This window comes from Lonchura striata, chromosome 10 (assembly GCF_046129695.1).
Source record: "Lonchura striata isolate bLonStr1 chromosome 10, bLonStr1.mat, whole genome shotgun sequence".
NCBI lineage: Eukaryota > Metazoa > Chordata > Aves > Passeriformes > Estrildidae > Lonchura > Lonchura striata.
Window position 1 is genome coordinate 18308616 of NC_134612.1, and position 25314 is coordinate 18333929.

Below are 25314 nucleotides of genomic sequence, written 5' to 3' on the forward strand. Positions count from 1 at the left end.
GTGTGCTGTGAACCTTCTTCAGCTCCCACTTGCTGATGAATTGACTGCACCTTTCTGTACAAGCATGAGGAGCGTCTTTGTGCATCATCTGTCTGCCCTAGTGAGGAGAGTTGCCATTAGTGCCTTGTCACTTCTAAAATATTTTGGGCAAGTTACACATTCTGGGTTTGAGTACTCATTAGAAGACACTTTACAAGGTGTTGACTGACTTGCATAGAAATAAAATCTCCATTCTGCCTCAGTATCCTTCTGGAAATACTCATTTTAATACCAGCTTTTTGAAGGAGGTGAAGAATTTGATTTTTATTGAATCTGAGTCCAAACTGGCTGTAGTGAAGATAATTCTGCTTCCTTACCTGCCAGGTGCTTTCAATGAAGGAGGTCTCTTTGCACAAGGTCCCATTGAAAGCAGTGACATGGAAAGTTTTTAGCAGTTTTTATCCATGCAAGGTGCATTCATCCAGCTGTGTCTAGTCCAGCAGTCATGTCATTTCTTCAGATCTATGAGGATTCATGGATTGCTTGTAAGGATCAGAGGTGAATAAGAATGAAAAGCAAACCTATTAGTGTCAGGCTTAAGCTTCAGGGGCTTGGTACATTTAATAGAAAAAGCATGGAGTTAATAGATCAAAGATTATTGAAAATCACTGGTCACGTTCAGTTGTTTAAGTTTACAGGCACTGAGGAGGCAGCAGCAAAAAGTCTATACCTGATCTGAGAGTAACCAGGCCTGGGCTTTGTCTTTGTGTGGAGGTTTAGGTGGAAAGTCTGTGAAAAGCTGGCATCAAACAGGACAGATATGAGACTGGTTCTAGCAGGGGAGGCCCATTTCTTCTGTAGCACAGGAGGTAACCCCTATGCTTTCAGATGTGCAGATTCCCAGTTCAGTGTTCTGTTGGAACAAATTCCTCCTGAGTAAGGACAATTGGTCATTCAATTGCTACTTCAAGACTGGGCTGGATGCTCTGCTGTCCAGATTGTACAGGTCCATGACAGGATGGTTTTGCCCACTAGCTGGTTTTTATTATACATATAGTTGAAATGGGATTTTCATTCAAATATCTTGTGTTCTGTCAGCTATGGCTTTACAATCTAAACCAGTCATCAATGGGGCAGAAACCTGATGCTTGTTCAGTGATAGATGTCTGTTTAAGCTGGAAGAAAACTTACTTGGACACTGTCTTCAGGACCAGGCATTCAAAAAAACAATTGACTTTCATCAAAATGTTTATTAAAACTTCTTTTAAATTATTATTAAAGAACATGTAAAAATAACAACCATAAGGTTGACATTTTACTTCCCAGATCAGGAAATTAAGGTCTTTTAAGGGTCTTTAATGATGTTTGCATGTCATACATTTCATGCATATATAACAAGGGGGAATCCCATTTTTCTAGGTCCATGTAGGGTCAGCTGCATTGCCAGGGCATGGGACTCTGTAATGCACATATGACTGCGTGATAGTCTGAGCCAGTTGTGTATTTGCTTTGCTCTGTGTCTGTGATCAGAACTGACCCGTTCTAGCTGTGTGCATTATGCCATGGATAAGCTGCAATAATGTTAGAGGAACCAGGAGAGTGCAACATCATCAGATTCTTGAGTCTCAGATGCCACTTGTAAGAAATGCTTAATATGTCATGGTTGGATTTTCTGCTGCTCATAGACAGAAGGATCCTGCTCTTTGGAATTTGTGCGATGAGCTCATGCTGGCCAGCACCTCTGATCATCTTAAACGGAGTAATTGTATCCACTGAGCTTCTGATTTTGTAGAGTCTTATGCAGCTTTCCAGTCTTCTGATGTACAGCTTCCCTAAATTTTTGATGTGATATGAGAAATTCTGGGTGAAGTTCCCTGCTCTGTTATGTATGAGGTCAGCCTTAATGATCTATCTTGGCCGTAAAAAGAAAACAAATCCTATCACCCAGCTTTGCCAGCATCTGGACATTTTGCTGATCTACTGTGTGTGGAGGTTATGATTTTGTGGACTCTGGAAAACTTTACTGAAAAATCCTTTTGAAAATGCATAAGGAAATTTGTGACTGGGGATTTAGGTAGTCACAGCTGGAGTATCGTGGTGCTGCTGGTGGCAGCAGTATGTGTCCTCTAGCTTGGGGGAAGCACAGCGATTTTAGCATAGAGCATTTAAAATTAAATCTGTATCTGCTGCCTTCTTTAATAGCCACATAAATTCTTCAAGCATAACCCTTCCAGTGCCACATCTTTAGAGAAGTATTTCCTTTCCTAAGATATATTTGATGTTGTTTGCTGCTTTACATATAGAAAACATACTAACTTTGGACCCAGATCACATCTCACACTCTCCAAAAAAAGACTGGGAGAGAAAAAAATGCAGGCAAAACTTGAAGGGAAATTAATTCCTGCTGCAGTTGCACACTTGCACACATCTGGTGCAATTGAAATTTAAGAGCTGAAGAGATCCACATCTGACCAGGGTAGGGTCCAAACATTACTGTTGACACTGGTTTTCTTTTTGGATAGGTACACTGGCAGAGTCACTAGCATGTGGAGCCTTGTCAGCTCTCTAATCTAATAGACTGTTCTTGCCCAGACCATTGTGTGTCAGTATTTTATGTACCAAATGTAGCCAGGTTTAATAATCAGCCATTTTCCCACCTTTTGCCAAACTTTTTCCCTTTTTTGTCACAATTTAATGTTTGAGTCAAAATCTGCTATGGTAACAAATTATATACATGTTAAAAACTGAAAACAAAGATGGAAAGAAGAGTCACAAAAGGTAACAAGAGTTCAAAGCAATGTCATTTGAGTTTTTTATTTTTAAAGACTTGAATTTAGCCCCATTTTAAAATTGATTTTATTTCTGTTATGTATGGTGAAAAGCTTACAAAGAAATGAATACTGCTTGAAAGCATGACTGAGCTCTTTGTATGTAAAAGTATTCCCTGTACAGGTCTGATTTTGATATATTTCTTTTTAGTTACTAAAGAATAATTTGTGAAACTTTTTTGACTTATATTTTCTTACTTAGAACAGTTGCCTTCAGGTAGCATCTGTTGAGGTTATTAATGTTTATTTCTCGCAACTATATAGATCATATAAAGTATGTTGCCAAAAAATTGTTTCTCTTGTTTTATTGCATTTTAAGGGCCCTTTACTTGCCTTGCTGGTGGCATCAATTGCTGCTGTCATGTACTGGGTTATGATGCTGAGGACTTGGGGACCTTGGAGGAGCATCTCTGGGGAATTACGTGCCTGGCAAACACCAGCACCAGCTGGAGGGGAGCTCAGTCACCGGGAGGGCATTGGAATGGAGTCACCCAGTATCTTTGTGATTTTAGTGTTTAGTATGTTATTTCTTAATCTGTACTGATTTTCATCTCACTCTGAAGCACTGTAGTTTGAGTGAAACATAAACATTTTGGAAACTGAAACCTGGATCTAGGTTCTCCAGCTGTGTAGGTGTTTGCAGCTCACTGTTGGTTGCATGAAGGGTGCTGGTAAAGCCTTGTGTGTCCAAGGTATTAACCACTTTGGTCATTATATCCAGAGCTGGAGCACTTTCTGCCCCTGTCACTTGCAATGAGGGGTGCCATCCAGGCCCAGTGTCTGCTTCACTGGGAGCTGTGTAATTTGAATTGGAGATTTGTATAAATAATGGCAATAACTGAGTGTCCTTAACAATAAAAACACATCCTAAAATAAATGTAAAGCTTGGCACATTACCAACCTGCCACAGTCCAATTCTTCCACAGGTCACAGGGCACCATGTTCTCTAATTTCTGCTTTTTCAGTCTGTTCCAAATTGTGTGGAGGAGCTTTGACATGATCCCAGCATTCACTGGAACTGCTTAAGTTTTGGGACGTCCCAGGGTGATTAGTATATCTTGGTGAACAATGGCCTAAGCAACCTATTAAATTGTAGTGTATCCTCCTCCCTGCCTGTGTTTACTCCTGACTTCTGCAGAGATGATTAGAGGCTTGGCAGGAACTGTATGGTTATGCTCTAGATACACTTTGGATACATTATTGCCACAATTGAGGTATTGCAAAAGCTATGCTGTTCCAGTCTTTATCCTACTGAGGTACCTCTTTTGATTGTGCAATATCTGTGGCTAATTACACAGCAATTGCAGTGTGCCACCAGCCACCCACAATTCATTGTCAGCTCCTTGGGGATGCAAATGAAAAAGGAAAGATAATGTTTTCTTTCTTCAGTCCAGTGATTTAGCTTGCCTCTGTTTTTTTTATCCCCTGCTCCTCCAGGTAATAAAGCCAGATGGTAGTGACAAAGAAACAGAAGTCACACATGAATCAGATGTCCCCGAGGACATGTTGGGGACTTGCGTTCCACAAGAGACAGCGAAAGGCGATGCTCAAAGTCCGGATGTCATTATAGAAGCTCAGTTTGATGATAATGATGCAGAGCATGGACAAGACCACTTGCAGGATATGTTGACTGATGATATTAAGAAACTTTCCCTGGATACTGCTGAAAAGGGTGAGTAGATCAGATTGCTGATTTTAGGCCTTTATTTGAGCAAACCATTGAAGTGTTACTTGGTTGCCTCACTTTGCTGCGAGATATAAAATACAGGCATAAAAGCTTAATGCCTTATCACTTCTATCCCTTTTTGCTAAACTGTCTTCATGGTTTTGAATGGATATTAATGGCTGGAGTTCATATAGCTTTGATTGATGCAAAGTAAATCTGCGAAACAGAAGTCACACCTTTAGATTTGCAGTTCTTGGGGCTGTCTGGGGACTGCTGGTTGCTATTCAATTCAAGATGCTGCTGTAGCGGTTTCCTTCCTTGCAGCTTGGCTTGGCCAATCTATGTGTCTCGTTTGGGGATAAAAATATATTTCCTTGGGGGCAGTTAAGTTTGTTGCTGTTTTCAAACAGTTGAGTTATGAGCAACTTAAAGATTTAGTCTGTTTAAAAAGAAAATTGCACTAAAACCTAAAGCCAATTATGTGATCTGTTTTGAAGGCAAACCTATTTTATTCTGAATCTGAATTCCATCCAAGGCATCAAGTGTTGCTTAGGGCAAAATAAAATAGGCTACCTTGTCCCAAAACTAACGCTTATACAGCTCTTTGCATGTCCTTTCTAGTATTAAATCCCTTCCTGAAGAGCTGTGTGTTGAAAGGATTCTGACAATTGGCACATTTAACGTGTGCCTTCAGCTGCTCATGAAAGGTTTGCCAGGGCAGAAATTCTGGTGTGTTCCTGTTGCTTGCCCCAGTTGTCCAGAAAAGGCGTCAGTAACTCAGGACCAAGTAGTTGTTGGACTCTGACAAATCTTGGTGGTTATAAAGTTGTCCTATTTAATACTCATGTTTTCCTGAGATATTTGAAGATGCACAGACCCCTGCCTGTACTGTTGGTAGAATTCCCTTTTTCATACCCATCTGTTAATAAAAAAGGAAATAATATTTGAATTGAAGTGTTGTCATTTTTATGACAAAGCATCGGTTTCACCTCATGAATGGACCTGCCACCTTACCAGTTTGTGATGTTATTTCCTTCTCAGTATCTCCACTGTTGATTCCACTGCCAAGGCAGGTGAACCAACTCATATCTTGTTCTATTCCTTTCCAGGATACAGGTTGATTTGGGAGTTACTCATCTTGTCTGTGGATGTTGTACACAGGTGGTTTTTAACCTCAGATGTTTTGCAGTCTATTGCAGCTGCACACCACTGGGCTGCTTTGACTCAACAATTCTCCTGAGTCACATCTTGTGTCTGTTGCATCTTTGTTGCTTCTGATAGCAGTGCCAAACTAAACATTGTAGAAGTACATTCTAGTTTGATACTAGAATCTAAAATAAATACAGGCTTGAGCCAGTATTTTACTTTAGTTGTGTGACTGTTCTTTAAAGAGTTGATGAGAGGTTTTTTTTTTTTTTTTGGTTCATCTTAGTTCCTTGAGATTCTCTAGAGTGACCTGTGTTGGAAGTTATCATGTCATCTATCAAAATCTGTGCCATCTGAGTGGGTTTTGCCATTTGATTCTGTCTTTGGAGAATATTTGTAGGACAAATGTGAGATCAGCTTATTGTCTGCACAGTTGAAGTCCAACTTTTCCACTGCAGTTGCCTAAGCCAGCTGTTTTCTTTTGTTTTCAAGGTCTTTCCATGTTGATCCTTAACAAGCTTTGTGGCTGGTGTGGATGTGCCAGTTAGATTTCTGCTGAGTTTGTGTTTTGCTATCACCTCTTCTTAATATTTGCTTCAGATTCTTTGGCCATATAACCCATATGGAGTTCTCCCTACTTTCTTCTTTCTCTGCTTTTTAATACCATCCCTTTTTTATACATATAAAGTTTACGATGCTGATTTTTCTGAAGGTGTTTTTGAGTAGTTGATGATTGCTTTGGCTTGTTTCCTGTCCTTCATACAATTTCTCATATCATCACTTATCCAGATTTTCAGTCTTGCCTGGAAAACAACTATAGTTATTCTAGCATCACTGATAACTGTCGTGAAAAAAAGAAAAAAAATTGTGACAAATTCAGCCTTGACAGGCTTTTTTAAAAGCACTAAACCTGCACTTTTTCAAGGCAGGACTGAACTTCAGAGGGTGAAATCAGTTGCACTTCCTAAGGCCATCCGCTGGCAGGTGGTGCTGGTACCAGAGGCAGAGAGCACTGGAGGGTTGGGCTGTGGAGGGTGCAGATAACATGGGCCTGGGTAACCTGGGCCTCTCCTGGGAGAGCTGCTTGGCTGCTGCTGCCAGCTGAACTTCCTGCATGTGAGCCTTTTCTTTCACGTGACATCCCTTCTGTTGGGAGCAGCTACTGCAGTGAAACAGAGAGGTGGATGTTGGGATTCATGGGCAGTTTCTTCCTGATCCACTTTACACACTTTCCCTGGGAACATTGCTTTGCATGGCCTTACACACAGAACAGAGCAGGAGGAATTCTCTGTGGCCAGCACAAGTCTTAAATGAACACTTGTGATGGGCTTGCTTCCTTTTTTGGAAGGGTTTTTTGAAGGTCATTTTCAAACTGGCCAAAGATTCTATCAAAGATAGTATATTAATGAAACAAAATTGAGAAACAGTCTATCATGTTCTCAGGTGCACTTAATGTATGTATTTGCTTACATATATGTGTGTATGTGTATATTTATAAAAAGATCCATATATCTATATCTATATCTATATCTATATATATATATATATATAAATAAGACCTACCCAAAATTCAAACAAAATAAAAAACCTACAAGATTATGGAGGTGAAAAATATTCGTAACGACTGTAATGGAATCAAAAGGACATTTTACTTACAGAAAACCCAGAGCCAGGTTGACACTGTGCTCGAATCTTTGTTCATGAACACAAGCCCTGCAGTTTTCTGCTCTCAATTGCAAGATGCCTTTTGTCCTTCTAATGTAGGAGTAGCATTGCACAATAGCTCTGCTGGCTCATTTGTCCTGATGCCCATGGTCAGAATGAACCATGAAGAATGAAAGTAGACTTGTCGTTCCAATAAGAGCACTCTGGGAGTGCAGACTGTTTTGATGTCTTTTCTTCCTTGGCCTGTGTCCCATCCTTTCTCATGGCTCTGTTCCTCTTCAGAGCACAGTCACCCTCTCCATCTCTAGTTACATGCTGGGGCAAAGAATTTTGGGGTTGGCCCTTGCTGTCAGAAGCTCTGAAGCATGAAACATTGTGAACACTGATTATGGCCTAGATTTGAGGGACTGAATTTCCCTGGAGTCATTGTACTTGGATTTCCTGTGCCTCTGTGGGGTTTAGGGCAAATTGGTAGAAATTGTTATTATGCACAAGTCTGCAGCCTTAAACTCAGATGTTGGATCTGTCTTCACTAAGTGCTGCTGTTGTGAGAGCTGTGCTTCCTGCCTTTCTATTGCTGAGTCCCCAGAAGGGATGGGGTAAGCAAGAGGGAGGTCCATGGAAGTGAAAGACCATTGTGTTCAGCCTAATTCTCAGCCCATATACTTTCTTGTGCTCATAAAAGTGGGACCAGTCTTACTTTGCTCAAGGATGTTTAAATAGAAATTCATAATTGGTGTCACTCTGCCAGAAGATGTCCTGATCAAATGAGTTTACTCCACTTATCTGGACTTTTCTTACCAAGAGTTGGGGTTAAAGATCATCTTCGAAAAGCCTTTAGTTGAGGAAGTGACAGCCATTCTCCTCTCCAACACCTGGTTTTACACAAAGACAGATATTGTCCTGTTCCACAGTTAAATTGTCTGAATGTTAAGCCTTGGTATTTGATCTTGCAAAATTGAAAATATCTTTTTCTCTTGGATTTTCAGCTGTATTTCCAAAGTGTAAATATCTATATGCTGAACAAACTTTCTGCCTTTTTTTTTTTTTTTTTTTTTCTTTCCCCTTAAAAAGACAGTAAGATTGAACACCCTGAATAAAGTTTCCCAGCTTCCTTAGTAATGTCCTTCAAACCCTTTCTGGGATTTCTGTGCCCTATTGAAAAGTGGGCAGAGAAAAGGCAATAGCATCCTGGCAGTAGTCTGAATCACCAGTATGTACACAGAAAAAATTATTTCTCTGTAGTGCTTGGTACTGACATGCAAGTCCTCTGTGTTGTACCCTGAGACCTCAGCTTACCCTGTGTTACTTCTGTCCACAGAACTCATTCACCAGTCACAATGGCCTTTGCAAAGTCTGTAGTTCTTAATCCTCATTCACATTGACCACTGCAACACAGGTCATGTAACTTTTATCACTTACTGCTAACCTAGAATACATTACTTTTGTGACTTTTCACTGCAGTAGAAGGATTTTCTTTATATTCCATTTCAATATGTAATAAAAAATGGAAACTCTGTATCTCTCAACCTGGGAAAAGTGCAAAATGTTCTGTACAGAAGGGTTTATGATACTGTATCCCTACACAGACTGTGAGTCACATGAGTTTCTACAAATGTGAGCTGTCTCTTGTTAAATATTGGAATCAGATTTCTCTGATAAAGAAACATCAGCAATTGAACAGTAGTGGCTACTTGCACTCATGAGAATGGCAGCCGTTCCCATAAAAGTGCCTCAGCCCTTCTTTAGCAAAATGATATTCAAATAAAAGTTTGTAAAACAGTGTCACTATGCCAAAAGTGATCCTTGTCAAACTCGTTTGCTCAGCTTTTTTCAACTCTTCTCACGGGAGATCTTACTCCACCAGATACACAAAATATCCTGCTTCCCACGGGGGTGGAAGTCATCAAGCTGGTGGACTGGCTGCCCTGGCAGCAATCAGAGAGTTGTGTTTGTTCAGGATTTCCACTTACACCTACCCTGCTGCAAATCAGAGCTTGGATATGTGAATGTCTGAAGCTTGCTCATTGCCTTGACATAATGAAGCTTGAACAGAAATAGCTCATTTACAGGCAGAGTGAGCTCACATGAACTGAGTAACCAATAGATAATGGGTAGGGTCAACAGAATTTAGAAGCTGCTGCAGAATTTGCTCGTGTTTCCCTGCCTGTTCAGTATTCACCAGGTGGAGATCTCTGTCAAGTCAAATGTGACTGTCAGTCTCTAGTAGGCCTTGTAAGGTCAGAAGTTATGACCTAAAATTGCTTGGTGTCCACACTACTGCTGACTGGAGGCTGTATTTTGAGTATTTCAGGATTGCTTGACTTAACTGAAATGGTGATGTTTGGTAAGTTCACTGTATGGTTGTGTAATACATGAAGCCTTTCTTTTCTCCAGGTGATGTTCTAGAGTCAGTGCTTAGAAGGGTTTTTGGATCTTTCTAGCAAAATAGAAAAATGTATTTATAATGTAGAGTTTAGCCTCTGTTTTGCACTTCTGCACTTCTCATGCACTTCCATGTCCCCTCTAGTGCTTTTGTGTCCTCTCTCTCCTTTTAGGCTTGACAAGGTGCCTACTTGCTTTGTATGCCTTCCTCTGGCACCTGGGGTCCTGCAGTTACCAGTGTCTTGTATTGGACCAGGCAGAGTTCAGAGAGTTACTGCTATTCCTCTCCTTGGCCAAGTCTGGTAGATGAAATGATGGTGACAAAAATCTGGATTATGTGCTGAACCTTTGCTCTGCTCAGGCTCACCCTTTCAGTTTAGCAGCCATGAAGTCTGGCATATTTGGAGTCCCCCAGCTTCACTGGCTGCTGGAAAGAACAAGTGTTCTCCCTCCTCTCCTGAGGCTCCTGTTCACTCTGAGTGCTTTTAAGGAGCTTCACAGTTCTTTCCTAGCCTGCAGCTTTCTGGAGATGGATCATCTCCACTGCATAGCTCTTAAAATTTCTAGGCCGCAGCAGAGCGAAAGCTCACCAGGAAATCTTCTCAGTTACACGGCTTTTAATAGAAATCCTTGAGGTGGAACTGTCAAAAATCGGATCAGTTTCACTCTGCTGAAGCCTGGAAAGCCAGCAGAGAAGCTGGAGCAGTTTCAGCTCTTCGAGACAGCTCTGTATAAACTTAGGCAGTTTATCCTAAGTTCATGTTTGTGGGTCTCTGGATCTGGCTCTTCTGGTTGTTGCTATCACTTTTCTTAAATGACAACATACATTTCTAGCAGAATAAATGATATAGCAACTGAAGAAAAGTGTTCTACTGGTATTGAACAAATTGGGCTTTATGGTTGCACTGATTAAATGCTATGGGCTGAAAAAGCTCCAGTTATTCTTTTGCTGTAAAGCTGAAGCCTGCAATGGAAGTTAATGTTGGGAAAGTTCCTTACACTGTTCTTCCCCAGTAAGCTATCTTGACCCCCAAATGACTTCTTAAGTACTGGAAAAAATAAATTACTTAGGCAATTAGGTAACAGGAATTAGATTAAGTTCGGCATATTACCATATGTTCCTGGGGTCACCTATGTTTCTCCTTTGAGTTACAAGTTTAGGTCAAGTAAATGAGAGGGCATGATACTGAAAGTGAATGGTGGGTGTGGAGATAAACAGAGTATGGTCATTGTTAGCAGCAAGATTTCCAGGATGGAGCAGATTAGGATTCATTCAGCTAACATATTTTCCATGGAATAGTAATACTGGACACACAGACTTTAGGAACAAATGCACCTGCAGGAAGGAAGAACATTAAGTAAATAGGCAAAATACTCAATGGAATTATTTTTGTAACATTTTGATTTTGCTTGTTACTAATGTAATAGAACTGTATTTCTGTAGGCTGCAGCACCACCTGATTTTTTTGTAGGTTTAGTTCTCTTGCAATAAGGCTTCCAACCCTTCTGCTGACTGAGTGCTTCTCAAGGACATGAGAGGACCAGGAGGTCTGTGTGGCCGTGCTGTGGTTGTAGTAATGGTATGTGGCTATTAGGACAGCTATGATCTGATCTGCTGGGCTAGAAGGCAGCTTCCCAAAATTATGTTGGTCTTTGCTGTGGATCAGACTTGGAGGGTTCTGTGGAAAAGTGACACTCTTGTCCCATCTTTCTGCCATCTCCTCCATCCCTCCTTGTGGAGATGGCTAAATATAAGTAAATAATTACATGCTTGGCTGCCTTGCATGTCTGAGGGAGACAGCTGTACTCACCTTTTCACATTGCCTTTGCTCTGATACTGCAGATGCTTGTCTGTGCTCTACACATCTGTTATTAAGCCTTTCCTCTCCCTCTCTGAGGGTCTCCTCCTGCCTGTGCATCTCCAAAAATCTTGATGCTAATCATCTGAGTCTCCCAGTCCTCTCTTCAGTGTGCCCTTGGGCAGGCAGGTGTGTGTGCTCAGGTGTTAAGACATGAACAGCTGTGGCAGGGTGAGTTTGCTGAAATGAGTATTCAAAAATAAACATCTCTGAGGAGGTTAGTCCTGTTCATTAGACACAGCTCTGCGATGAGACAACTCAGGAGTGCTGCATGGTTTGGAGCTGGTTTGCTTCTTACTGCAGAGCCCTCTTTCATTGCACATGGGAGCTGTTAGGCTGATTTTGGACAGGCAGCATGTGTTAAATTCCAAGGCTGTTGGCTTAACAGTCTTGTCGCAGTGAAATATCTGTCTTTCCTCCATCACAGGTGGAAAGCTCTGGGTGGGGAGGTATAAATACAAAGCACTGCTTTTTCTGTGATACTTTGCTAGGTGACCCTACTTATAGGGTGTTTAAAATAGGTACCAGTTTTGGATAGTACCTGTACCAAGTGAAACAGACTTTCCTTCTTCCCTACCTTTTGGTAGGTTTGTGTTCTGAAGAAAAAAACTATTCCGTACCAAGAAACCATCAGTTCCAGAATATGAAGAATCCTTGTACTTTCTTCTAAACAGGAACATTTCCTTCCTGATATCCCTAAAAATTAAGATTGTAGCAGAATACTGTAGCCCAGAGCAAATCTCTGGGTATGTATGTATCACTTTTGGATTGAAGGGAGTATAATTTCCTAGTGTCTGTTATGTGCTGATATAAACAGAATTGCAAAAACGCATCCTTTGTGCATGTGACACGCAGTCCTGGAGATATTTATAATAAATTGGTCAGGTTTACACCACTCAGGTATTTAGTACTAAAGCATAATATCCTGAAAACTGCCCATTGAAGCAGACATCAGAGAACCTGAGTGCTGTTGCTTCATTAGTAAGTAGCTGGCTTTGCCACTGAAAGGTTTACAGCTCTGCTGGTATCTGAGCACTGAGCTGAAGAACAGTATTTTCTGATGGGATTCTTAAATACTCCCATGTAGAGTAACCCAGCTGCTCAAGGACATTTTTTCTAGCTGAAGTAGCAAACATTGAACTATTTTCTTAAAAAACTTGGCTTTTTCCATTCAGGGAGGGAGATTTTTGTTTTTTTTCAGTAAGTTGTGTTTGAGATCTGAAACTATGATATATTTTCGTTTGCAAGTGGATATTGCATCTTTAATTGTATTCATTTTGGACAGAATTGCAAATTTCCACAGTGACCAATGCAAACCTAGTGAAAATGATTTTGGATCTGTCATAAGTGATTAGAATTCTAGTCTGATGATTTTTGGTCCACTTTGGCCACCTTTTTATGTGATGGTAATTGATTTGTAAAAGGAAATTTGGGTGGCTTTAAAAAAAAGTAACGTTTGACCTAGGAATGCCTGTCAGGCAAATCTAAGTGTGTATTGAAGCTGCCTAAACTGATCTCTTACAGAGGGAGGCAAATTCCAAGTGTCTTGGACCTGTTCATTGGTAATAACATAACTAATTTGAGTTGCTTTTTGTGTCTAGTGCCTAATTTTTTTTAAGTAAGACTATTACAGTTTTGGTTTGTCAGATAATCGCTGAAAGGAAAACACTGAGATTATAATGCAGTTTCACTGGATCCTGGTTGCTGAAGTGTGTTTTCACTGTAAGATAAGCTTGTGAAGTACTGCCCAAGCTAACATAGTAAATCTTTCTCAGAAAACATGTCTTTGCCTAGGGTGGAAATACTGAATGGTCATTGGATAACCACTGCAGTAAAGGGGTCAGAATAATTCATTTTTAGTTTGGCATAATGGAAGGAGTTTCTTCCCACCTTCCCAGCACAAAATCCTGCTCCTCTCACAAGTCATCCCTCCTTTTGGATTGCCTCCGTGCCTCTGCCCTGTTGTGGGTGATGTTTCTATCTCCCAGCTGAGATCTTCTAGACTACCAGTCTCTAGTGGGGCCCTGTTGCAGCTCCTCTGGGCTCAGCTCCACTGAAGGGGAGGAGGATGTGTAGTGAAGGAGAGGGACTGTCAGAGATGTATGCAGGGAACTCAGGTATTATACTCTGTGGCAGATTATTGCTGCTGAGACTGAGATTCCTGTGCAATAATTGGACAACTGAGCCAGGTGGATATTGGATTTGGGTAGTTGTCCCTTCTGAGCTGAAGGTTTTGTCACAGGGATTCCTCATGGCTGATGCTTTGCTGCTGTAGACCCCTGAGCAGTAGATGTAGCCCTGATACCAACAGAATTTTGACTTCAAAAGGTGCAGCTACAAGCTGTAGGGAAGTCTACATCTCTTGGCTCCAGGAGTAGAGAGTTCCTCTCTTCTTCCCTGTCCTTTGTTTCAGGAGCATTTGCCCTTAGTAAATGTGTGTGATGGTATTTGAGATACTGAAGTTGGTTAAAAAAGAGGGGTAAGAAGAAGTAGATGGCTGGGATTAGCTTCCTTTTCCTGTTGATGGAGTAGTTGTAGATCCCAGACTGCCTGCTGGAGTCTCTCATAATACCAGGATTTTTTGGGAGGGATGATGAAATTGGAGAGACCACGGAAGAAGACACTCTCCAGCCAGCCAAAGGCCCCCAGTTGATGCTGGCCATGAAGGAAAAGGCAAGTTCTATCATCCGCCATGGTGGGAGTTTGGGTGCTTTCTGATATCTGTCCTGGGTTCACCTGGGGCTTATCTTCAGCAGGAAGAGGGGGCAGAGTCCCAACCCAGGCTCAGGTGGGCCTGGCCACCCATTTGCTGTTCTCCATGTGACAGCTGCATCCTGGTGCTCCTGTGTCTTTGCATGTGTGTATGTGTTACTTCCCCAGGACATCCCTGCTGGCTTCTTTTTAACAGAGAAAACTGCTTCAGTGAAAATTTCTAAGTGACTTTTGGGAGAGATGGTCATTGGAAGGATAGGTGGAAAAAAGGCAGTGCTAACAAGGACATGTTCCTCACGTGACTCTGGGTGCTTTTTTCATTCTTGCCTGCTGAGCCTTGAGTCACTGCTGCTGTTCTGCTACGCTGGGAAAGCAGTGAACGCAGCTCTTGCTTTTTCCAAAACATGTTTAGTTCTGGTTTCTCTTCCCACCAGTATGTGCTGTTCCTTGGGGCGAGTTCAGTCCAGTAAAGCCCAGGGCTTGTGGCAGGTGTGCCTGGAGGCATGGCCTTTGGAAGGCTCCCAGCTTCTCCTTGTCCTCTACCCCATCCAGTTTTCCTTTGTTCCAGATCATTTTGTTCTTTGCCCAGGCTGCCTTTATGACTGACACACCATAAACTGATTGCTTGAAAATTTATAAGAAAACAAAATGGCTCCTGGCTTTCATTCTTTGCTAAATGATTGCCTGGTATGACCTTTAGCTGGCAGAAACCTTAAAGGAGGTAAGCAATCAAGCAAGAAAGTGGTATTCCCCACTTTTTAACTGCTTATAATTATGCAAGCTATTTTTTCCCCTACCTTGTTTGTCACCATGAAACTCTGGGCAGCTTTATCCTGTAGTAATGCTGGTTTTGGCAAGTCTGAGTTCATTTCAGTAGAAGTAAATCAGAAATGGTTTTGCTGCTTCTATTATTGGAGATTTTGTAAGAAAAGTAGATTTTTATTTAAACCCCTGAATACCTGTTCATTCTCCTCTCAGCACTGCTAGCAAGTCAATGAAGATAAAACAAAAGCAAAGTCACTTAGAAGAAGATCTCTGGGGAGAGGAAGAGCATATCAGAAGGCAAAGCTGAGGATAATTAGCAGCATATGAGGACCAGAGTTTGCCATTAGAGCAGAGCCGTCATTGTCAAGCGACTGCTGGGGTAACATTGCCTGGAGGCAGTGCAGGCCCTCTGTGGGGGCAGAACCATCTGTGACCATGCCCTGGTGATGGTGGGGCACAGCCAAACCCCTGGGAAGCTGCTGTCCCACTGCCCCCCCTCCCAAGCACCAACCCTGACACTGGTGCTGCTCCACTGCGACCACCCTCCATCCCTCCTGTCACCAGCAGCCGTCCGGGGCTCTGTGGGACAGATGGCATCACTTGGGGACAGGGTCTGCGTGTCACTGCAGAGCTTCTGGAGGCTCTCTCTCATGGGTGAGTGCTGCTGGCCTCCTGCAACACAGACTTCAGCAAAACGTTGCTTTATCTTGTGTGTTCTAAGGGAAGGAGTGACAGCTGCGTCCCTTGAAACTTGCAGTCAGTGCCATCATCTCTCTTTAGGAAAGCAAGATTTCTTTTGAACACTCTAGGCCTGATTTTAGCACATGTGCTCAAGATGAATGTGATTACCATACAAATGGAAAAAGTCAGCCATCTCCCTTGAGCCCTCCAGAAGAGAGCACGTGGATGCTTCCCTCCCAAAAATTCCAGCAGAGCAGTAACCAGAAGCTCTCAGCAGAGATGCAGCTCGAGAGCAGCCCAGTCCCAGCCTCCTCCATGGCAAAGATCACTTTGGATGTTTGTAAACATTAAATGCCAGCCACCTGTAGCAGATGTTCCCAAACTCACATACCTGAATATTTGAAAATTTCAAACTAAAAATTAGTTGACACTTGATTTTAATATTATCAGTATCTAGTCCAGAGATCTCAAGGGAAGAAAGCTCTTGGTCATATGTAGTCATTACTTCTATAAGGCTTTTCATAAGCCTGGTCCACGGCTGAAGAGGGTCAGCTTAGTAGATATGATTTCAGTTTCAAAGCTAAACACATTTTAATAGCCCTGCATAATGTTTTTAAAGGAAATCAAATATTAAATGAATATATGTAGGAACGGACTGTTTATGTAACATTAATGACTTCAACTAAGAAATGTCACAAAATTCTTAGCCCGTAGTATTTAATAAGCAGAACTTGTTTTCTACTACTATGTCTGTTATGACTGATATAGTCCTACTTACAAAGTTGGGACTTATTTTGATTTTTGTTGCTTTTCTGTACATCTGCATGGTAAGTGAACATGTATCTGCTGTCTGTTGTAGTCCAGAGAAATAATAATTACTTCATGCTTGGCAATTCTAACACCTGAGAGATCTTTTTCCTTTCAAATAAGTCTACTATGTGCATATTGTATTGTACTTAATAGCAAAGGCCCAAGACAAAGTTGTCATGGAAATGTGCTACAGTAACTGTCCTGTATGTTTGATGCAGGGAAGGCTGCTGGGGTCACTGGTGTGAAGAGAACAGAGCAAGATGATGGACCCAAGGTCAATGATGCCAGGCTCCTCCCAGATGAGTTTCTTCAAAGGACAGCCAAGGTAAATCCATGGAGAGTGGCAAGTAAGCACATGTGTGCTCCCAAAGGCTGAAGGAGACCAGCCCTTGGCCTCCCTGTAGCCTCTATCTGTTGATCTTTGAGTCTCATTCTCCATTTCAGAGAGAATAATTGTCTGATCTGATAAAAATCAAGTGACTTGTTATTTTTACCAATTTTCCTAGGTTAAATTCCCTTTGTTTGTCATGCAAAATTACTTAGCAAGATTCAGGAAAAAGATTGGATACTAATATGAGTGTCAGGATATCCAAAGTTGTCAGAATTAATTCTTACAGACTTTGGAAAGGCTGCTAGTACTGTTGATTCAAGATTTGAGTCAATCTCTGAATGTTAAGAGACCTGAAAAGAGCTGCTGGGTCAGACTGGGTCAGGTCTCTTCCACGTCTTGTGCTTTCCCTTGCAGCCTCTGATTCTGGTCCTGTTGTTGGCTGGGCTGCTCTGGTCTCATCCAGTGTGGCAATTCCAGCTCTCAGAATTGTGCAGAGGTGCAGCTCCTGAAACCTTCTGGAAGGACTCTTCTGTATAAGCTTAGGAAATCGGCTATAATGTTTCTGTTATCCAGTGATTTATTATGGTCTACAAAAATATAGCCTGGATGAACACCTCTCTGGAACAATTATTTAGTGATATTGTAATTTATTATTCTTTTCAAAGCCATCTTGTATAAAGGTAAAATAACCCCTAACTTCAGAAAGCACAGACAGAAGGAGAGAACTGCCAAATTCCCAACAGCACATCCTTTCCTGTGGTTAGCATTGGCTCTGCCAGCGGCACCATTTTTGGACTGGCCTGTTCTGTGCTGACTGTTGAAATCACAGGCCGAGAATACAAATGAAAGATTTTACAGGAGTTGCTTGTATTTTGTGGCTAATTCCCTGCATTTGGAAGCATCTGCTTCTTGTCTGGTTTTGTCCTGTAATCAAGAAAATTGCTGTAGAGAACTTGGAAAGCACTTAGCTCTTCTATAGCTATGAGCAAGATGGCAAGAAAATAAATTGTAAATAGGTACTCGGTTAAAAAATGCACACACACATATACACATACAGGGAAAACAAGATATAGACCTTGTGACTTTTCCAGATACTCTTCTGAGCCTTTGGGTATCCTTACTCTGCTATATTAATTATAGAAACTGTTGCCTCTCCCAGGTGGTCTATATTTTGGAAAAGAAGCATTCTCGAGCAGCTACAGGTTTCATCAAACTTCTGGCTGACAGAAACAGTGAACTCTTCAAGAGGTGTGCCATGTTCTCACCTATGGACCACAGAGTGCCCAGGGTCTATGTGCCCTTGGCTGATTGCCCTCCAGACTTCGTGGCCAAGCCTGAGGCCTATTCACAGATGCTCTTCATCTGTCGCATTGTGGACTGGAAAGAAGACAGCAACTTTGCATCAGGGTATGTGGCTGCCGTCAGAAGCGTAGATATGACTGAGATTTCTAGCTGGAATTTTTGTTTTAACTTAATTTGTTACAAACTGGAGAGACAGAAATCTGTTAACAAGCTGCTTGTCTTGTGTCCCTCTGTTGGATAAATTATGTTGGGATGAAGGACAGCTCATCACTAGTTAATCTCATAAATATTCTTCGAGTCCTTGCTTCAGTGCTGGTGCATCACAGCATTGATGAGTGCATGGTCTAGGGGGAACACACGTGCTCAGCCTGACCAGCACAAGCACCATGGGGTGCTGGCAGCCTTCCTGTCTTTCCTCCCTGTATGGAAGAGTAGTACACAGTGTGCAGACATTTCCCTTCTGCCAGGGGAAGATCTGTGGCTGTCAGGCTCATCTTTAGTTTTTACGCCTTTGCTGGTAAAAATTAGAAAGAAGTCACAGATTTTTGTGTTTTAAAGTTGCATTGGTTCAAGGAGGAATAGTAGAAATCAAGAGAAGATTCATTCCCTCCTGAAGCATGTGAGAAGGGTGTTGCACTCTGTGTTTCATCAGGCACTGTAAAGTCATCACTGTCCAGAGTTCAAATTGCTGGCAGTGCTGTGAAGAAGGAAATTTTAAGCCACTACTACACAAATGGCCTATGCTGAGCTGGATCCAGATTGCAAGTTTATTTTGCCTCTCCATGAAGAAAACAGTGGTTTTCAGCAGTTTCACTTTTTTCTTTGGAACCGCTGCAGGGTGCCAAACTCCCACCTGGAGTGACCACACTGTTTCTATTGAATGGGTCTCAGTAAAAAATGGAGGATGTTGGTCAATCTATTCAGTTATCTTGGGAATACTTAGTAGTCCTGGTTTAGTTGATAATCCAGAGTAGGTAACTCTGTGGCCATACTGTGGTCAGATTTTACAGGTGCATCTGGATGTAATCTGAAGCATGTGCAGTAGTGGGAGTTGTTCAAAAGGTCCAGTTTTCTCTTCCCCTTGCAAAGCAGTTTTGATGGGGTAGCACAGCTGATGTACAGTATCAGCACTGTAGGTTGGGGAGTCCTCAGCTCAAATTGCTGGTAAAGCTTAAAACTTAGAGAAAACTTTTTTAAGAGTAAATGTGATGGCACAGATCTATCAGCCCATTAAAAGTAAACTAAGCTCAAGTCCCCATTTCACAGAGTTTATCAGTTGTTGCTGATTTGTGTGCCCAGTAAATAGCAAGTTTCATGTGTGCTCCTTGAGAGCCACGTGAGCCATGAAGTCACTCAGTGTTTCCTAGATAAACTGCAGTGCATGAACTGTAGTGGCCTCCCTTTGAGCCCCACTTAACTAGGGTCTGGCTGTGCTGTGAACTTCACTGAGAATAAGTTTCTTATTGGCAGACATTTGCTTTGTCTTCTTTGACTCCAACTGAGAAAAGACTGGAAGGTGATTGTACTGCTTGGCTTCTTGTCATGAGCACACCCCCCCCCTTTCAGCAGAAACAGGGGAAATTAGGAGGATGGGCTAATATATTTTTTATTTGTTAATGTGTTTGTCTTTAGTCTGTACTTCTGATAATATTGGATATGCTCATCTGTCTGGTTTGATTGTTTCCAAGATGTAAAGGGTGTTGTCAGGAAAGAAAATGTCCATGATTGTATTCATACATAGTCGTTTCCTCTGGGAGCTGGTTGCACTTCAGTAAGTGCCTTGTGGAGATGGGAGCATAAAACCTTGGTGACCCCTTTTGTTTTTAGCCATAAATAATGCTTGTTTAAACACTGAAAGACAAGGAAACCTCTTGGAGGTCCCAAAGGATTCTGTTTGCTTTTGGGCTCATTTATAAGGCATGTTGCCTTCTTTATAATAAGTTGTGTTGCTGGTCATGGCCCCTCTGAAAGAGAGAAGAGCAGATGGTCTGCAGCTGTTTACATGCTATGTTTTGTGAACTTTTTTGTGCACCCCTTACTTCTGCCCATAAAGTTCCTGATACGCCTTTGGCACCACCACCATGGTTTTGAAGGTGTCTGGACAGAGAGCTTGTTGGTCATTGCCCTGCACTGTCAGCTGGAAGTGTGACAAGGGAAACTCCCTCCAGAGTTGGCAGTCATGTTCCCTGGATGCCTTGGGTGTTTCTAGGTACGCTCCATCCTGCAGCTGAACTCTCCCAGACTGGTTATGCACCTTCCTCAGTTTTCCTTTTCCATTGGGAAATTCATTGCCAGGTTTCCAAGCACAGTTAATGACAACAGATTGGTCTTCACAGTGATCATGTGTGGGTGGAGAAGTGAGGTGTCCCTGCCAAGAGTTTGATGGTGGCATTGGTCACCCAGGGTGGTCACCTGCACAGGGGCAACCTGAGAGTCCCCGGAGGTCCCCTTGGGGAGGGGGGTGCGTTTCTGTGTCATGATTGCCACCTGGTGGTGACCAGCGTGGCACTGTCCCCTCCAAAGGCCACCCTGTCACCCGTGCTGGGAGGGCGTGAGCAGGAACTGATGGCTCCAGGTCATGCTGGCCGTGCCCTGAGTTGGAGCAGCTGTGCTCCCTCCTGCATGTAAAGTGACTTTACTTTGGCAGCGAAATGCTGTATAACTGTACCTGCCTCAGGTAACAGGTAAAGCAAATTAGCTCCAAAATATTCTCCTTTTCCAGAGAAATATTGCAAGTTCTGCCATGTACCGTTATTTTATGGGGACTATTTTCAGTGTTGGAGTCCAGGGTTGTTTGGAGTATTAGTTCAGATGTCTCTGCACTTTTGCAGATAGTTAAGGTGGAATTTTTGTCTCACAATGTGATGATGCATGAGACTATATAAAAAAACAACTAATGGAAAAGCATGGAATCACTGACACCCTCTGTGTCCCATTGGGCTTGTGGCCATTCTAGCTGAAAATCTTAGATATTGGTCTGTCAAGGTGACATGATTTGTTTCAGCTTTTGCAATAAAATGAAATGTTTGCAGGGTGTTATTTCACTTGCTGCTGTTTCCAAAGCCTCTTGAGTGGCTGGAATTCTTTTCATCTCTGGCATTTTATTCTATTTTTTTTTTTTTTTTAAATTCAAAAGTGTATTTCGTGTGAGGGGTAATAACCAGATACCATGGGTAGTTCACTGTAAGGCTTAAGAAAAGTTCCAGTCCTCTCAACAGAGCAGTGTAGCTCTGTTGAAAAAACACCTTCTTGCAGATGGAAGTATCACTCAATAAAGCTTTGTTCCCTTGGCACAAACTAACCACCTTGTAGGACATCCGTGTTGGGAGCACCACGCTGCTCCTGCGCTCCGATGGGACGTGGCCTGGCAGCTCTGTGATGTGGAGCAGGGCTGGACTATGCTCTCAAGCACTGGGGCTCCATGGCACAGCTCTCTGTCCCTCTGATGCTCAGCCCTGCAGCCTTCTCACCATCTCCACTGGCACCTGTGGCCTTCCTCCAGCCTGTGCAGCTGTGTCTGTGAGCTCCAGGCCCTGGGCAGTGGGAGCACCCAGTGGGGCTTCTTTCTTAAGGACATGTGGCTTATGTGTGGGATGTTCTCCTGCTGCTGAAAGAACCCCTCCATGCAGGATGACTGCAGACTAATCTGCTCCAGGAGAAACTGAGCAAGGAGTCATTGGAAGTCATTCACTCCAACGTGGGAGCCTGCCTGGCTTTTCAAAGGAAACAAGCCTTATGTAATCCTGCTTTGTCTTTTTGGAGAGTTCTCATCATGTGACCTTTGAACGCACAGGCCAGTTCCAGTCAGTGGAGATGAAGTGGAATTGAGTGTGCTCAGATGTTCCTAGAGATGGGTGGCTGAATAGATGTGATGAGTGTCACCCAGAGAGGGAAGATGGCAGCTTGAGGGTGGCTCTGCCCCGGGCGCACATCCATGGCAGGTTAGACTCTGGTGTGTGGGCACCTTGGAGCAGTTCAGCAATCTTGCAACTATGGCTGATTTGGAGAAATATTCTGTTCTGCCCCAGCCATGGCATGTTCCACTCAGTGCACACTACCACCATGTCTGACATCAATCCAAGGGTATTCAAGGAATTCAAGGTAATGCTCCCCCATCAGCGTCACAGAAAAGAAATGTTTACGTCTGTAGCCATTGTAACTTTTTTTTACCTCTTGACATTTAAAAAAAAAAGAGACGCACGCAAGCCCAGGGTGTCACAGACACTGTGACTCCCTGGGAGTGAACGTCTGAGTACTGCTGGGCCCGCTGCCCCTGGTTGTTTATAAGCCTCTTGAACTATTCTTGCTGCCCTTGGTGGCCGTGGAGCCCCAGGAAGGATTTTGCAGCCTGGCTGTTACTCCGGGGCCATCGGTGATCCTATATGCATTACCTTTGATCACATGCTGTCCTGTCAGATTTCGCTCTGATGCAAGTCATCATGCCTGTGTGACTGTAACATGGCCCCAATTAAAGTCAGTTATACACTTTTTATTTCAAGGTACTTGGGAAATGTTCCCTGGAACACTGTAAATCAAATGTTAATTACTATTAAAAATTATTAGTCCTATATCAAACCTCTGGGTAAACCCCTTATGGTTCGTAATCTAATTTCAGTAAACGGATCAAGAGGAACATGAGTTTCAAGAGCAGCTGGAAAGCACTCTGGCATTCAGAGGTGCTTTCCATGGCTTGTCCTGTAGATATCCAGCTGCCCTCTCGGTGCACTTCCCAGATCTGCCCTGCCAAGAGAAGGGGCACCTAAGACTCAAGTTCTTGACATTTCTGCTGGGTAGGGCAATGTGTCCTCTCTTTTCCTGTTTTGTTTTGTCTATCCTTGGCGGTGCTGGTGGGCCTGTAGACCAACAGGCTCATCCTTGCTCAGTCCCAGCTCTGCACCAGACATTGGAAACGAAGTGATGATTTCTCTGTTTTATTGTTACTGCTGAGAGAGAGGGAGATAAAACTGATGCCTCATTTATTTACATTAAAATAAGGATTAGACTGGGACCCAGCTGCAGGAACAGAGAATTCAGCCATGATGCCAAATGCGCACGTATTTCTGCCATACAGTTTGTACATAAAATTGAAACAATAAAGGGAAATATCTTTTATCCTTGTTTTCATTTTTATTTTAAAGCTAGACGATGTGAACTCTACAATTTACCGCACCACGAAGCGAGCAATCCTTTCCAGCATATTACACAATGTGACAGGTTTATTACACAGCCCTTCCCGTTGTGAAGAAAGAGCTTTGCTCCCATAAAGAAGATGGGCTCGGTTGTGCTGAGAGTTTGGGGTTTGTTCTGTGGGTTTATGGCACATTTGAAGCCTTGAGACAGTGTTGCTTGTCCAAATAACAAGTGCACTGTTTTGGCCCCAATTTAGGAAAGTAATTAGTGTCTGTTCTCACTCATTGGAATTAAAGCAGAAGAATCAATATAATGATTGTGTATTTTATGCAGTGGAAAAACACTTATTAGAGTGGTGGTTTTTGTGCTGTGTTATTACCCCTCTCTTTTGTGTCATATTTTGATGGATTCACCTTAATTTCAGTTGTAATCTTCTTGGGTCAGGAACATTATCTCTATTGACTGTAATGTGCATTGGCCTAATTGCAGTATATTAAAAAAATAAAAAGTAATTTAACTCTGTGTACTGTAGGGCTATGTAAAGGTGAGAAAGGGGACAGGGGGAGCCACTGTGTGACATGGGTTCTCATGGGATATTTATAATCAGCTGGAGGGGGAACAAATGTGTCACTTCTTTGGAGTCCTGCTTTGCACAGTGTCCAGAGCTGAGCCTTGTTTGACACCAGAGCTGTTGGACAGATCCATGCTGGGGTTTGCAAAGGAGCAGATGGAAACTTTCTCCAAGCACAATAGAGCAGCAACCTCATCCACACATATGCAGAGTACTTCATCAAGCACTGATAGCATGGGGGGGACAATTTCCCCTGTCTGGGATTTGTTTCTAGGTCATTGGCCCCTCTCAGTTAGTTCTGGGTTCAGAGGTTTCTGTTTAGCCATGAGAGGAGGAACAAATGACTGGGAATGCTGAGGTCCTGGAAGGAGCCTGGAAAATGGTTGGAAAGATGATCTGTGGGCATGTCTGTGTGAGTCCTGTGAGGGAGGCAGTGTGGGTTCCTCACATCTCTTGTCTTCACAGGGCCTTGGTTTGCCCAGGCAGAGAAGGGTATCCTTTGGGATGGAGAGCAGTGTACTGAGCTTCCTGTGGAGCTCTCTGGTATTTGGTGTGAATCTGTTCTTCATTTTTGGTAGGAGAGGCAAGTCACCTTTTTCAGTGGTGAGGAGAGGAGGGAGGGTCTCAAGGCAGCCATGTGTAACACTAGAGCTGCCATGTGGATGGCTGTGCTTTTCTTATTCCTGTTGGATGCATTTTCTCTAAAATTGGAAAGTTTCTTACCTTCACAAAAACCTAATAATTTAAAACGTCTTCTTCAAATGAGATACACAAAAACAGCCCAGGGTAGTGGCTGGTGAGTGTTTTGCATCTCCAGCAGACACAAGTCATGGTGTGGTTTGAATTCCTGCTAAGTCCTCTGCCAAGACTTAGGGAGAAGTGAATGGGTGAATGAGTGTATTTGAGGCCTCAGCAGCCTCTCTGCAGGGACAGTAACAACGTGACAGTAGTAATTATACACTTTAAAAAAACATCCCTTTCTTTCTGCAGGCAGTTGTGCAAAAGTCTTGGACAGGCTGGAGAGATCGAGCCGGAATCAGAAGGGATCCTGACAGAGTATGGTGTAGATTTCTCTGACTTTTCCCCTGAAGTCTTGGAATGTCTTCCCCAGAACCTGCCCTGGGTTATCTCACCAGGAGAGCTGGCCAAAAGAAGAGATTTAAGGTAATAATAAAAAGCATGGTCTGACATTCCTTGGGTTGATGCAGGGTTGTGCTATTTTGTTTTGCTTTCATCACATTTTGTAAGGGCCCTGACTTTATTAAATTATTAAATTATGTTATACCTTAGCTGTGCTAGAAAGCATAAAAAGAAACTACTTTTGAAATTACTGACAAACCCAGAAGATCAGTTACTTGGAGAAGTATTTTGTGAAGCAGGTAGTCTTTTTCTCAAAAGAGCTACTGAAAATTGAAAATTTGGTGTTCGGTGCCTAATCTGAAAGCTTTATGATTTTGTCTGGAATGTATTATGCATTTTAGTGG

The 25314-nt window shown here is 42.6% G+C and overlaps 1 protein-coding gene across 1 annotated transcript in view; it reads left to right on the forward strand.

Moving 5' to 3' along the window:
* DIS3L2 (DIS3 like 3'-5' exoribonuclease 2) overlaps positions 1-25314 on the forward strand; it is a 179267-nt gene that overhangs the window by 53106 nt on the left and 100847 nt on the right. The window contains exons 7-10 of the mRNA XM_021544264.2: positions 4245-4479; positions 16715-16821; positions 17987-18234; positions 24821-24994. Coding sequence (XP_021399939.2) covers positions 4245-4479; positions 16715-16821; positions 17987-18234; positions 24821-24994 — 764 coding nt within the window. The remainder of the gene's footprint in view (positions 1-4244; positions 4480-16714; positions 16822-17986; positions 18235-24820; positions 24995-25314) is intronic.